At 40.3% G+C, this 14,392-nt stretch overlaps 1 protein-coding gene across 1 annotated transcript in view; it reads right to left on the bottom strand.

Annotated features, from left to right (window-relative positions):
- Nucleotides 1–4,233: 4,233 nt before the first annotated feature.
- Nucleotides 4,234–14,392, bottom strand: part of LOC124358547 — a 33,947-nt gene continuing 23,788 nt past the window's right edge. The window contains exons 4-6 of the mRNA XM_046810847.1: nucleotides 11,784–11,878; nucleotides 9,111–9,295; nucleotides 4,234–4,326 (exon numbers count right to left, since the gene is read on the bottom strand). Coding sequence (XP_046666803.1) covers nucleotides 4,234–4,326; nucleotides 9,111–9,295; nucleotides 11,784–11,878 — 373 coding nt within the window. The remainder of the gene's footprint in view (nucleotides 4,327–9,110; nucleotides 9,296–11,783; nucleotides 11,879–14,392) is intronic.

Below are 14,392 nucleotides of genomic sequence, written 5' to 3'. Positions count from 1 at the left end.
ACATATATTACATCTACATATACTTATTACTGTAGAAACTATGTCTTTTAGTTGCGTTGCTAAGGCTCTTTCCATCAAGGGAACGAACAGCTGTTTCCGACAAGCAAAAACTCTCAGTGCAACTGCGATTTCTGCTTGTGCCATTGCCTGGAAGACCCTTAGATTGGAATTTTCAACAGCAGTAATCGATAACGATCTCATCACGGGTGATAAATATTTATTGTACATTGCGCGATGAGAATCGCATGGGTGGAAACCGGTACCTGTGCCCTGATGAACTCCCTAGCAATTTTGTTATTCAGGGACAGGACTATCACCGTTGTAGAAAATTCATTGTACACGACGCCCTATATCCTCTTGCAGAAGGAGACATAGCAGAAAGCATTGTGTCTCTGTCCAATGTTCTAGAATATCTGATGGCAGAGAACGTTCAGGACATTGGTTTCTTATTCACTGGACAAACAGTGACAGTGGCTTTCTGGCGCTCTCAGGATCAGCTGTACCTGTTTTGATCCTCATCCAGTGGATGATAACAGAAAGCATGATTGAATAATGACAATAACAATCTGGCACGGCTCTTCCATTGAGAGTTATTCTGCATTGGCCTCGTTGTTATTGTCAAATGCTGCGCTGGATGGGTCGGTGAGACAGTTTACTGTAACTCGACTAAGATTTTCTCATTCGACTCTCAGTGCCAATGAACCAGTCCCACTCCCTACAGTATCTCCATCGCCATTAACATCTGTGGCAAAACGTAATGCCATTGGGAGACCCAAAAAAATACGCCGTGGACGCCCCAAACTACTAAGAACTAAGAGAGACGAGCAATTGAGAGAGGCGAACAGAAGATACGTTCAACGGAATCCCAAAATAAGTCGTGACGCACTTGGCCGGTATCTTGAACAACACCCCGAAGTCCACAGGGAATCTGTCCGTCGTTACAGCCAACAGCATCCTGAAATTAATAGAGAGGCTGTCCGTCGTTACAGCCAACAGCACCCTCATATACATAGGAGGCTGTTCGCCGATACGACGAACTTCATCCTAGATCCACAGAGATGCTGTTCGGCGTTACAACCTACAGCATCCTGAGTTCACAGAGAAGCTGTTCATCGCTACGACACACAAAAATGCGGACGCCAGTCGCAAAAGACTTCAAGGTTTTCGTTTAGTTAACCCTAAACTAGCTGAACTTCGTCACTTGCCAATTTCACTTGCTCGACTCATCGTTGCGCACGGACCAATGGCACATTGGAATGGTGTATTACTTTTTAATATTTCTGCTTACAAACTAAAGAAAACTTGTCTTTGGGATGACGATTTCTTATTTGCTCTCACTGCCAAGCACCTCTGTTTGAGGAAGAAGAGGAGAGAAGAAAATGGTGTTGCGGCGAGGGAGCATACAATGTGACCAGTTTACCACCTCTCAATGCACCATTCTACTCTAACCGACGCTTCCTCGACAGAGCACGAGCCTACAACGATCTCTTTGCACTCTGTGCCCTCGAAATATCTGGCGGATATCGGCATCCTAGTGGCCTCTCCTTCTTCAAAATCGAAGGGAGATGTACCACCAAGTGTACAGTTGGACGCCCCCGGTCAAAAATTCGTTACTAAGGCGGTGACGTCCAACTCGTAAACCGGTGCCGCTTGTATATAATGATGGAGAAGAACGCAGGAACATGGCCATGAGTAGATCACTTGATGCCACCATAGTTGATGACATTAAAAGTTATTTAGATTCACAGAACCCTTATGTCCATGAATTTTCGGCGGTTGAGTGATGAGCCCTCGTCAAAGCTCACTTGGATTTCCAGATAACAAGTCGAGCTACTCATGGTCCTGCTCTTGGCGACAGGCAAAGAGGCGTTGAAGTGCACGCCGTGCTTAGCACTGAAGACACATTTGTTGAACCTCGAAAACTTACTGTCTGGAAGGTGGGCGCTGGAAGGCCATCAACAATTTGACCTCTTCAGTCCTTTGATGGAGCCCTTTCAGTACCCACTGCTCTATCCGCAAGGCAATTTGGGCTGCATATCGGCATGCTGGACAACAACGGGAAAAAGCTTTCCCAGTACTGTTATGCTCGTTGTCTTTTGCTCTCCAATCCCCTCGTTTTTCTTATCTTGGACGTCTTATCTCAACTTGGCAGGTCGAGATGTTTGCGAGGTTTGAAGAGGAGAACTACGTTTTATAAATTTTCACAGACTAAGTCCTCAGCCCAAAATGCCATGCGGATAGGACACAACTGAACGAGCTTCTTAACGCTCAACGCAGTGGTCCAGCAGGAAGGCAGGTTAGAGATGACATCGCTCGGGATGAAACAGTCCAAGGCGAGGTGGGGCACAGCCTGGAAAGATTTACCTCCCAAGTACGTTTACTGGTGGGCCCAGGTACATGAAGATACACTACGAAAACGCGATGGCTCTCGTATCACGTCTGGGTTCACCAACGTACTTTCTTACGTTTACGTATAGCGCTACTTGGGAAGAGAACAAGAGAGCGTGTCCCCACGGCAGTGGACGCAGTGACCCTAGCACGGCTTGCAGAGTGTTCCAGATTAAACTTCTAGAGCTTCTCTCCGAGATCTGCGGAGCGGAGCGATGTTCGGCTGCACGAGCTATATCGTCTACGTCATCGAAATGCAAATGAGGGGCCCTTCCTCACGCCCACATTGTGTTTAAGATTGACGGAGACGGTCCAGTACAAGCAGACGAAATCGACTCTGTAATCCGCGCAGACATCCCCTCGGAAGAAGAAGCCGTGGAAGACTAAGGAAGTTGGTGTTGCAGCACATGATCCACGTGTCCTTGTGGCACTGATCATCGCACCGACTTCCTGTGCTGGACGCTGTAAAGGGTCACTGTACAAAGTTTTATCCCAAGCCTTCGTGCCAGACCACTCACGTAGACGAAAGAGGTTTTGTACAGTACAGACGAGACTATGGTAATACTGATCAAATTACGTCACGCAACAGGTCTGTTGCTGTTCACGATGGATGGGTCGTTCCTTATAACGCCACACTATTGCTGAAGTACGAAGCCCATATTAACTTGGAACTTGCGTCTACTCGTCGCGTCATAAAATACTTATTTAAATACCTGATGAAGGGTGGATCCCTTCAAAACGTCACAGTTACACCTTTGTGCAACAAGATGACGAGGTAGAAAACTATGTGACTAAGAGAATGGTTGGTGCAAGCGACGCTTGCTGGCGTCTCTTGGACTTTCAATCTCCAAGTCAGAACCGTCGGTCGAGTGTCTACCTGTTCATCTTGAGGGAAAGCAGCATGTGTATTTTCGTCCCGGTGATCTGACAGACGCAATTAGTAGATCAAGTTCCAAGTTATTACTGTAACTTTAACAGACCTGTTGACAACATCTTCGACAATATAACATATCAATCTTTTTTTGAAAAATTCATTTTACACTGAAACGACCTAACACGGAAGAATTATACACACATACAGATGGAAAACACTTCATCACTGCTCGCCATCGTGGAGAGAAGGTATGCAGACTTTTTGGTCTCGCCCAATCGTGGGTGAGCTGTACTACCTGCGGATGCTCCTGAATGTCCACTGCCTTGCCGCGGCTACTCTGACCTCCTGTCACGAGGTGTCCTGGCTGCCGCACATTTCAGGAGGTCTGTCGTCATCTCGCTTGGTGGAGGATGAAGATGAGCACCGCGAAGCACTGCGCGAAGCCTCTGGGTTTATGGTAGCTACAAGGCTGCGTTCATTCTTTGTGCTCCTCTGCAACATGGTGCTCCCGCAGCTCTTCTTGGACGCGTTCCGCGACACACTAGCGAGACCACTTGGAAAGAAACCCGCTTGAACCCAGAAAAAGCATACAAACTGTCTTTAATTGAAATCGATCGAAGTCTACGTCGACAGGGATTATCTTTGGTGGAATGTGGTCTCCCCGATGTACAGGATGACACGACTGAACTGGGAAGGGAGCTGTTGGACTATGGCGAGAACCAACAGCGGGCCATTGTCGAGGATTGGGAACCAAAGCTCTCACGAGATCAAGAGACGCGTTCTGCAACACGTTCGTTCCCCTTCTCGACAACCCCGGTGACCGCCGAACTTCGAAGGTCATCTTCCTCTTATGGTCCCGGGGGATATGGAAAAACATCCCTCCTTCGTGTCATACTGGCACACGTCGTAGTGGTCGCAGGTTGCACTAGCCGTCGCCAGTTCGGCATTGCTGCCGGGAATATGCCGGGTGCTCAACTGCCCATAGCATGTTTTCGGCTCTCCCGCTCGATCTCGGCGACGGAACTGGCGTGTGGAACATAACCAACGGATCCCAGCGCGCGGAACTGAATCAGAGCCGCACAGCTTATCGTCTTTGACGAGCCCCAATGGCCCATCGCTACATCTTCGAGATCCTCGACCGCTCACTTCGAGATCTCATGAATAGCGATGAGCCATTCGGAGGAAAGATCTTTCTGTGCTCTGGGGACTTCCGGCAAATCGCACCCGTTGTTGTAAAAGCACGGACGGCAGCTGCCGTTGCGTGCGTTTCTCTTCGGGCCTCGCGTCTGTGGCGACTGTTCCGCATCTTCTCTCTGACCACACCACACAGGACGAGCAGTTCCGTTGACTACTCCGACTTCCTTCTCGCAGTAGCAACGGCACTGTTCCGTCCACAACTTTCGGGGAGGCAAAGAGAGTGGCGCTCTTATTCCTCTGACCGGAGTAAATTACGTTACTTCTCTACAAGCCCTAATCTCCAAAGTCTTCCCTGTTGAAGTCCTACGCGATCCCGATCAGTGTGCTCGTCGCGCGATCCTCTCTACCATGAATGTGAATGTCAAGGAAATCAACGACAATCATCCTAGACTCCGTTGACGGTCGCCTTCATGAGTTGAGAAGCGCCGACTCAGTGGACACTGAGAACGATGATCATCTTGGCGTCGAAGTTCCTCTGCTAAACCAGCTACAGGCAAGGTATTCCAGATCACGTACTGCGACTTAAGATCGGTTCATGTGTCTAATCATGAGGAATCTTAACATCGCCGACGGACTCGTTAACGGCACTAAGGTCATTGTGACGGCTATAACCAACCGTTGGTCACCGTCAGACGCCCTCACGACGCGCAACCTATCGGCATTCCTAGAATAATGTTTAGGTTCGCGATCGTGAAGGTTCGCCGTTACTTGTCCGTCGACGTCAGTTTCCTCTGATGCTGGCATACTCGATGACCGGTCACAAGAGCCAAGGTCAGACAATCGATCTTGTCGGAGTCGATCTTCGCACTGACTGTTTTTACCCACGGCCAGTTGTACGTCCTTTTAATAAGTTTTGACGACCATGGGGGGGGGTGGGGGGGGGGGGGGGTGGGGGGGGGGGGGGGTGGGGGGGGGGGGGGGTGGGGGGGGGGGGGGGTGGGGGGGGGGGGGGGTGGGGGGGGGGTCAGCATTTATTCCAAAATTTGCATTAATTTTAATACATGTTTTTAATCATGCAATTGGGAATCCAGATGAAAAATATTCACTGACTGTCATACTTTATGGAAGAACATTTCAATTTTACGTGTGTATTTAAAAATCTATCAATCTGGGCAATAAATCTTCACCTGACTTGGGTACTGCAGGTCCCTTCCTAATGAAACAGGACGAGTAATTAACTTCCAACTAAAAATGTGAAGTTGAATCTGAACTAGGCACACTTCCCGTACCATACCTCAGGTTTTTCGGTCATGCAAAGAAATAGCAATATCGACAGTCTATTATCATACATTTCGAAAACATTTTAACTAGAAACCTAAACGATTACTTCGATCACTGCAGTTTATTGCATCTACATTGCTCTGCATGACATAGTAATAGAATCTTTGTACCCCTGGGGAGGTTCCCTAGCAACTCTGAGGCACTTTATGGTTATCTGAAAATTCCAAACTTTACACTTTCCCCTGTTCCGTTTTTTTCAGCACGGATTCCTCATATTGCCTCCAATATGATCTTTATTCCCAAGCTAAACAAGGAAAGTGTTCTTTTCTAGCATTTGCGACATAAATTTAGTAATTTTCAGAAAACCAAGATATATGCTTTAAATTTTGTCTCAATTTATTTATATGTTCTGTAGGTTTGACTTCTAAAATAATTGTTTTTTTTTCATATACTAACCATTCCAATCCAAAAAAGATTAGAGAGGAAAAACAAGGGGCCTCTTAAAAAAATTACTAAAAAATTATGTGAAAAAAAATATAAAATACACAAAGAAGTATATCGAATTGTATAAGCAAGGGACTACATTTGGAAATATTCAGATACATAAAAAGCTATGTTTGTTTATTCATGGAAGAACGATCTTTGATAAACCAATGCCAGTAAATTTATTGATTTTTAAATAAAGAATTTTTGACATTTATTTTACAGATTACTAATAAAAAGGAAGTGCAAATGAACAAATGACAATCGTATAGAACCGACCAGTTCGTAAGATTCCATACTACTGAATAGATATCTGAAAATAGAATAAAATAAAAATGTATTCAGCTTGGTTTTGGGACTCGTACGCACTTCTGGAATATGTTTGAATCGTAACAAGAGCTCTATTGTCGAGCTTTCAGGACGGCTATGGTGGCAGAGCAGTAGGCGTTAACGCCCGTCCACCTCTTCCATACAAAATCGTATTTATAATACATTTAACTGGCGTTCCAATAGTTGAGTTTGATATTGGACCAAGAAATAAATTCGAAAATTCATGTTTCAGATTTAAAGAGCAATTAACAATTCAATAAGATACTTTTATATTTTACAAGACATTTGGAGTGAAAAAATTTTAAGAATGTTATACTTCTCATTAATTGTCAAAAAGAGAACCTTCACTGGCCTCATTCAAAAAAATATTGCACCTGAAAAACCTTTTTTACAAATTATTGAGACTTTTTTACAATAAAAGTGAAAATGCTTCTCAGCACTGCAATTCATAGAAAAACAGACCTTAAATTCCGGAACTAATAGTTACGCCTAAACCATAAAATAATGGTTTTCCCGAAAATCTTAAATTTTCTAGCACCCTGATTCTATAATAAAATCCTGATTATACAAAAAAATCAAATAGTATATATTTATTTTTTTTAAACTTAAAGACTGGTTACTATCTTTAGAAAACCCTAAATCTTATGGGCATTCAAGTATAAAATAGATGTTTTCTTGTTCTTTTACGAAAACAGATAATGTGTGAAATTTTATTTCATTTCCCCAATGTTTATTTAATATAAATGGTATAATGATGTTGAGTGATAAGGGCATTTATGTTATTTATGAGCGTGGTAAATTTCAGTAACGTAATATTTAAGGTTAAAAATAGAACCTTCTAAACAGGCTTAGCCTTCTGACGTCCTAAAGTTTCTCGCCAATAATCAAGAAGAAGAAGAATTAAGAAGCAAATTATATTTAAATGTCCTGTATTTTATTTGAAAAATGTAATAATGTTTGTTACAATGATACTCGCTCATAGTACTAAGTATTATTTTAATTTCATTAGGTAATCGTTATTTTTGTATCAATAAGTTTTATATATCATTTTTCCTTTTGTTAGTTTGAAAATATGTATTTTTGTGTTAAAAAACAAACTAAAAACAAAGAATTAATTAAAAGGTTCTAAGGATATGACCATTAAGTATGGGTAGCAATAAATTTATTTTGTTTTGTAAATTAAATAATGGCAATTAGCGCAGGTTGACCACCTCAGAATTGATATAGAGAGTATACGAATATGGTGATGTGTTATAATTAAAACAAAAGTTTTATTACTGAAGTTTATCAGTTAATTTGAGCTATGTAAAGAGACGTAAACCTGTAGATGAAAATAATGTTTCATTCCTGAACTACTTGTAGAATTACCTACTCATTGCGATAGATTGGATAGAAAGTATCAAGCTTTGTTTTCCATTTATTAATTGATTTTCAAAATAAGGAAATATGTTTATTGCTATTAGTCCAGAATTTAGTTTGAAACTTTTAAAAGGGAAGGATCCAAAATTTTCATATAAATATTTCTAACGCACGACTTTGAACTGGTAACTTTAACACATGTAGTAACAAAGGTTAAAGTAGCTTTGTGAGTTGTCACCAACATAAACCATTGTGTCGCTCTGCAGTCAAAGAGTTAACATTGAGTACACTGCAGTTATCGTAGTGTTTGCAAACAGCGGTCAGGTCAGTATTACCCATTGTGTCGTCGGTAGTCAAATAGTTAACATTGAGTACACTGTAGTTATCGTAGTGTTTGCAAACAGCGGTCAGGTCAGTATTACCCATTGTGTCGTCGGTAGTCAAATAGTTAACATTGCCTACACTACAGTTATCGTTGTGTTTGCAAACAGCGGTCAGGTCAGTATAAACCATTGTGTCGTCGGTAGTCAAATAGTTAACATTGCCTACACTACAGTTATCGTTGTGTTTGCAAACAGCGGTCAGGTCAGTATTACCCATTGTGTCGTCGGTAGTCAAATAGTTAACATTGCCTACACTACAGTTATCGTTGTGTTTGGAAACAGCGGTCAGGTCAGTATAAACCATTGTGTCGTCGGTAGTCAAATAGTTAACATTGCCTACACCACAGTTATCGTTGTGTTTGGAAACAGCGGTCAGGTCAGTATAAACCATTGTGTCGTCGGTAGTCAAAGAGTTAACATTGCCTACACTACGTTATCGTTGTGTTTGCAAACAGCGGTCAGGTCAGTATAAACCATTGTGTCGTCGGTAGTCAAATAGTTAACATTGCCTACACTACAGTTATCGTTGTGTTTGGAAACAGCGGTCAGGTCAGTATTACCCATTGTGTCGTCGGTAGTCAAATAGTTAACATTGCCTACACTACAGTTATCGTTGTGTTTGCAAACAGCGGTCAGGTCAGTATAAACCATTAAATTAAAATGAATACACAATATTATTGTTATAAAGCAACTATACATAAACACAGAGCAAATAGAATAATTAATGGTTAACTAAAAAACCCTTTTTTGAAAATTAATTTTATTTCAAAAAAGGGTTTTAGTTCACTATTAATTATTCTAACATAAAGATAACCATATAATGTGGAGTAATAACATAATAGAGTAAATAATGTAACAAAATTAAGAAAAAGTACCTCCTCTACCCAGTCGACGTTATACAGCGGAGTCTGCCCGATGGCGTACATCTGCCGATGGCCAGAGATAACAAACAAGATGGCGATCAGCTTGTACACGTGAAACTCTGCGAACTCTGAGTTAGCGTTGGGGGTCACGAGTTTGCTCATGTTCTTGTACATGGAGAAAGGCCTAAGCCACCTTCCTGTAAAGTTTAAAGAAGTTGGTTGTCAGTACTGCATTGACAGATGTTTGTAGTGGATTTTGTCTAATAGCGTATATCTATGCGTAGTTCTAGCCTAATAAAAATTTGTAGGTAATAACGATTCTAGAACTTCAAAAACCATGTATTAATCTTACTATGTGTAAAAGTTATTAACTAATCATAGTGTCTAAAGCGAACAGAATCACATAGTCAAAATTTATCATGGAGACATTATTTGATAAAATATTTTACACAATGGGAAAGGTTTCTTTGTGTCTCTGGTGACACACTAAATAAATAATCAAGCGAATTAGAAACTAGAGGGACTGGAGTATCTGGTTTTGAGTCATGTTTGATCTAAATGGCTTTGTTCTAGATTACCAAAGTTGGTGGTGACACCATTGTTAATGATTTTTTGTGTCTCTGATGACACACTAAATAAATAATGACTTGGAAACTAGAGTGACTGGAGTGTCTGGTTTTGAGTCATTTTTGGTCTAGATGGCTTTGTTCTAGATTACCAAAGTTGGTGGTGACACTCTTTTTAATGATTTTTTGTGTCTCTAATGACACACTATATAATTTTTCCCGCGACTTGGAATCTAGAGACACTAGAGTGTCTAGCTTTGAGTCATGTTTGGTCTAGATGGCTTTTTTCTAGATTACCAACGTTGGTGGTGACACCATTGTTAATGATTTTTTGTGTCTTTGATGACACACTAAATAATTAATCCAGCTACTTGGAAACTAGAGAGACTGGAGTGTCTGATTCGGTGTTATGTTTGATCTAGATGGCTTTGTTCTACATTACCAAAGTTGGTGGTGACAGCTTTGTCAAAGGTTTTCTTTGTATCTGCTAACGTACTAAATCTTGCTTAAACTTAGAGAAGTAATCAGGTACAACTTTCTTTAGTAACTAAGTAAAATATACTGTGTTTAGTGAAGCAAGTTTAAATTAGTTTCTTACTAGTTTAAAAGCCATATCACAACGGATAGAGAACAAATTAAACATTTTGTTTTGTATTGATCGTTTGGGCTGGTAGATATTCAGTGACTACGGGAAGTGAATTATTGTAAAAAAATAAGTTTTTGTCTAAACAAATTCTGAAAACTCTTATTTTTTAGACTTACACGTCTTATAGTTCACAGCGCGTGAAACATTGCTCACACAATCAAACTCTTGATGAATTTTGGTTTCACCGAGGAGAGCCCTACTCAGTCAACAGATGTAAAACCGAAACTGCCAATAATAAACAGTCGTCTGTATAGCCGATTTGAGGGAGAGTCGATATTTCGTGATTGGCTAAATTTTAACCAACCACCGACCAGTTGTGTTCAGTATATAGTATATCAGAGTCCTTCTCAGAGCGAAGTCAACTGGATGTCATCTATTTTGATTTGGCCTTCAACAAATTTCATCATTCCATTCTGAATTTTATGCTTAAAACCTATGGTGGGGCACTACTGTTATGGATCCTATCTGGCTGAAAGGAGACTTTTACCAGAAGACGTTGATAGAATTTTTTTTATTTTTTTGTAAAATGACTTCATAGCATCTTCAGGGGTGCTTTAGGGTTCCCACTTTGGCCCTTTGTTGTTCAATCTGTTCAAATGACATCACAGTCAAACAGAAAGTACATTGCCTTTTCTTTGCTGATAATATTAAGCTATACTACCAGATTGGATCTATGAGTGATTGCTCTTTCTTGTAGGATGGTGCACGTGAGGTTAAGCATTTATGCAGGCAGGAATTCGAAAAATACCCTTTTGTGTCATTTCACAGCAGGGAAATTTCCAGTGATTTGTGATTTTTATGTATCGGATCATCTACTAAACCGGCAGTCATCAGTAAAAGATCTGGTATATTCTTTCCCTGTTGATAAGCATATTCGTAGTGACTGTGGCAAGATTTTGAGAATATTAGGAATGTTGTAAAGGGTCTCTTGAAATCTAATTGAACTAATGTCATTAACAGCCATATATGTTTCGCACATCTGCCCTCTCTTGGATTATTTTTCCACTGTATGGTTTCCTCATCAGGTTTACCTTAGGCAAGAACTCCATCGAATCCAGAGAAAATTTGTTTCAATTGTTGGCTAAAAGTTATGATAAAACTGTAATGAAGTAACAGTCTCCGACTTTGAAAATACCTAAATTTAAACTCGATGAAGGCCATAAGAGACGTTTAGTATACTATGTTCCTTTACAAATTTGTCACAAATTTCATAGATTCGCCTTTACTTGTGATCTTCAGATTATCTGGACTGTTTCTCCATTCCTCTAGCCAGTTTAAAGCCCGTATTGGGTGCACTCTATTGCGATTGGAGTGATATTTATGTGCTAATTAATAATAAAGCCCAAATTAATATGGTCAACATTCGTACACTTAACTGCCGACACGAGTAACAAGCAGTAACTGTCGGTCTTGACTTACTCTTAAACTTGTCTTCCACTAAATACACTTACGTAGTTACGTTGCGGTACTTACTGACGCTGCGGTTGTGGTTTCGCCCAGGTTGGTAGATGAAAAAGTCCATTCCAGTGGCGACGAACGCGATTAAAATTGCTACAGCAATTATCATCCTGAAATTAAAAAATACAACATATAAACAGGGTGTAAATTAAGTCCTGATACGTCTGGATATGATCCAAACGGATTGGGACATCGATGTCCAAACTTCACCATACGTATTAAAATACTCTTTTGGACTTTTTGGAGGATAAAGATATTTCCATACTTTTTCAAATTGGGTTAGAGGAGGGTTACTTTTTTTAATTTTCAACCTCTATCTTGTAAAATACAATTTTTGAGGTAAATTTAAAAGAAACAAATGGCATGGACAAAATACCTCTACGACGATCTTAGGAAAAGTTATTACAAGCAACCCCTTACGTATAAGGGTGTAAATTAAGTTCTGATACGCCTGAATATAATCCACACAAATTAAATTACTATTTTGGAATTTTTGGAGCGTAAAAATAATTTCAACCCCCTTTTCAAAGGAAAATTTAAATTTTCAAACTGCAACCTCTATCTTGGGATGTCATTTTAAAGGTAAATTCTAAAGAAACACAAAGACATGAACAAAACATCTCTACGCCGATCTTAGCAAAAGTTATAGGCAAACAATCTCTTACATATAAGGGTGTAAATTAAGTCATGATACGCCTGAATATATTCCAAACGGATTAAATATTAATTAAATTACTATTTCGGAGATTTTAAAAGGTAAATACAATTTCACCCTCCTTTTCAAAGGGGGTTACTTTAAATTTTCAAATATCAAACCCTTTCTTGTGATATTACATTTTAAAATTATATTTAACGGAAACAAAATTACATGAACAATTTAATTGTAATTTTTAAAGTTACTTATGTTTTTTAGTAACCCATTTCCAACTTAAAATATTCTAGTTAAGGGAATCGCAAATTTTGTGTTAAAATAGCATTTTTTTCAGAACAAAGCCATTTTTGCCAGTATTCATCTACATAATCTGACCGCGTAGACTGGCTTTCCTGACATTGCGTAGAGTAATACTTGGAAATTAATGCTATGAGCTGCTAGGACACGTAAAGCGTTCAATGTTCAGGTTGGATAGTCATGAGATTACGGAGGTTAGCATTTGGCATCATGAAGGTTAGCACGCAGGTGATACTTCACATGTTGGAAATTAAACTCCTTAATGTACAATAATCTATTCTCAATAATAGAGATACGTAACCAGCATAAGCTCCTATATAGTACTTGATATCAGATGTAAGAAGTGTATCACAGTGGTATTACATTTTTCCTCTTCTTCTCCATGTCCATAATACATGTCCATTTTGCCAATTTCAGGATATAAAGAAAACAGAGAAATAAAAATTGTAACGTGAAAGTTATACGCTTTTGATTACAAGTGGTACACAATAAAATTCTTAGCAACATTAACACTGCAACGTAATTGTAACTAAAGATCTAACGAGATTTGTGATAGTTCTGCAGTTAGCGTTGAGGCTGATTACGGTTCAGACTAAAGCCGATATTTTGTGGTAATGTTAGGTCGGAGCAGTGACCACAAGTACTAGTAACTAACGCTGTGGTTACGTTTGTAACACCGATAGTTCTGTAGTTAGCAGTTGAGGCTGATTACGGTTCAGACTAAAGCCGATACATTGTGGTAATGTAAGGTCAGAGCAGTGACCACAAGTACTAGTAACTAACGCTGTAGTTACGTTTGTAACACCGATAGTTCTGTAGTTAGCAGTTGAGGCTGATTACGGTTCAGACTAAAGCCGATACATTGTGGTAATGTTAGGTCAGAGCAGTGACCACAAGTACTAGTAACTAACGCTGTAGTTACGTTTGTAACACCGATAGTTCTGTAGTTAGCAGTTGAGGCTGATTACGGTTCAGACTAAAGCCGATACATTGTGGTAATGTTAGGTCAGAGCAGTGACCACAAGTACTAGTAACTAACGCTGTAGTTACGTTTGTAACACCGATAGTTCTGTAGTTAGCAGTTGAGGCTGATTACGGTTCAGACTAAAGCCGATACATTGTGGTAATGTTAGGTCAGAGCAGTGACCACAAGTACTAGTAACTAACGCTGTGGTTACGTTTGTAACACCGATAGTTCTGCAGTTAGCAGTTGAGGCTGATTACGGTTCAGACTAAAGCCGATACATTGTGGTAATGTTAGGTCAGAGCAGTGACCACAAGTACTAGTAACTAACGCTGTAGTTACGTTTGTAACACCGATAGTTCTGTAGTTAGCAGTTGAGGCTGATTACGGTTCAGACTAAAGCCGATACATTGTGGTAATGTTAGGTCAGAGCAGTGACCACAAGTACTAGTAACTAACGCTGTAGTTACGTTTGTAACACCGATAGTTCTGTAGTTAGCAGTTGAGGCTGATTACGGTTCAGACTAAAGCCGATACATTGTGGTAATGTTAGGTCAGAGCAGTGACCACAAGTACTAGTAACTAACGCTGTGGTTACGTTTGTAACACTGGTAGTTCTGCAGTTAGCAGTTGAAGCTGATTACGGTTCAGACTAAAGCCGATACATTGTGGTAATGTTAGGTCAGAGCAGTGACCACAAGTACTAGTAAC

The sequence above is a fragment of the Homalodisca vitripennis genome, chromosome 3 (genome assembly GCF_021130785.1).
Source record: "Homalodisca vitripennis isolate AUS2020 chromosome 3, UT_GWSS_2.1, whole genome shotgun sequence".
In the NCBI taxonomy this organism is placed as follows: domain Eukaryota; kingdom Metazoa; phylum Arthropoda; class Insecta; order Hemiptera; family Cicadellidae; genus Homalodisca; species Homalodisca vitripennis.
The sequence above is the reverse complement of the archived record's forward strand: the minus strand, read 5'-3'. Positions and strand labels throughout refer to the sequence as shown.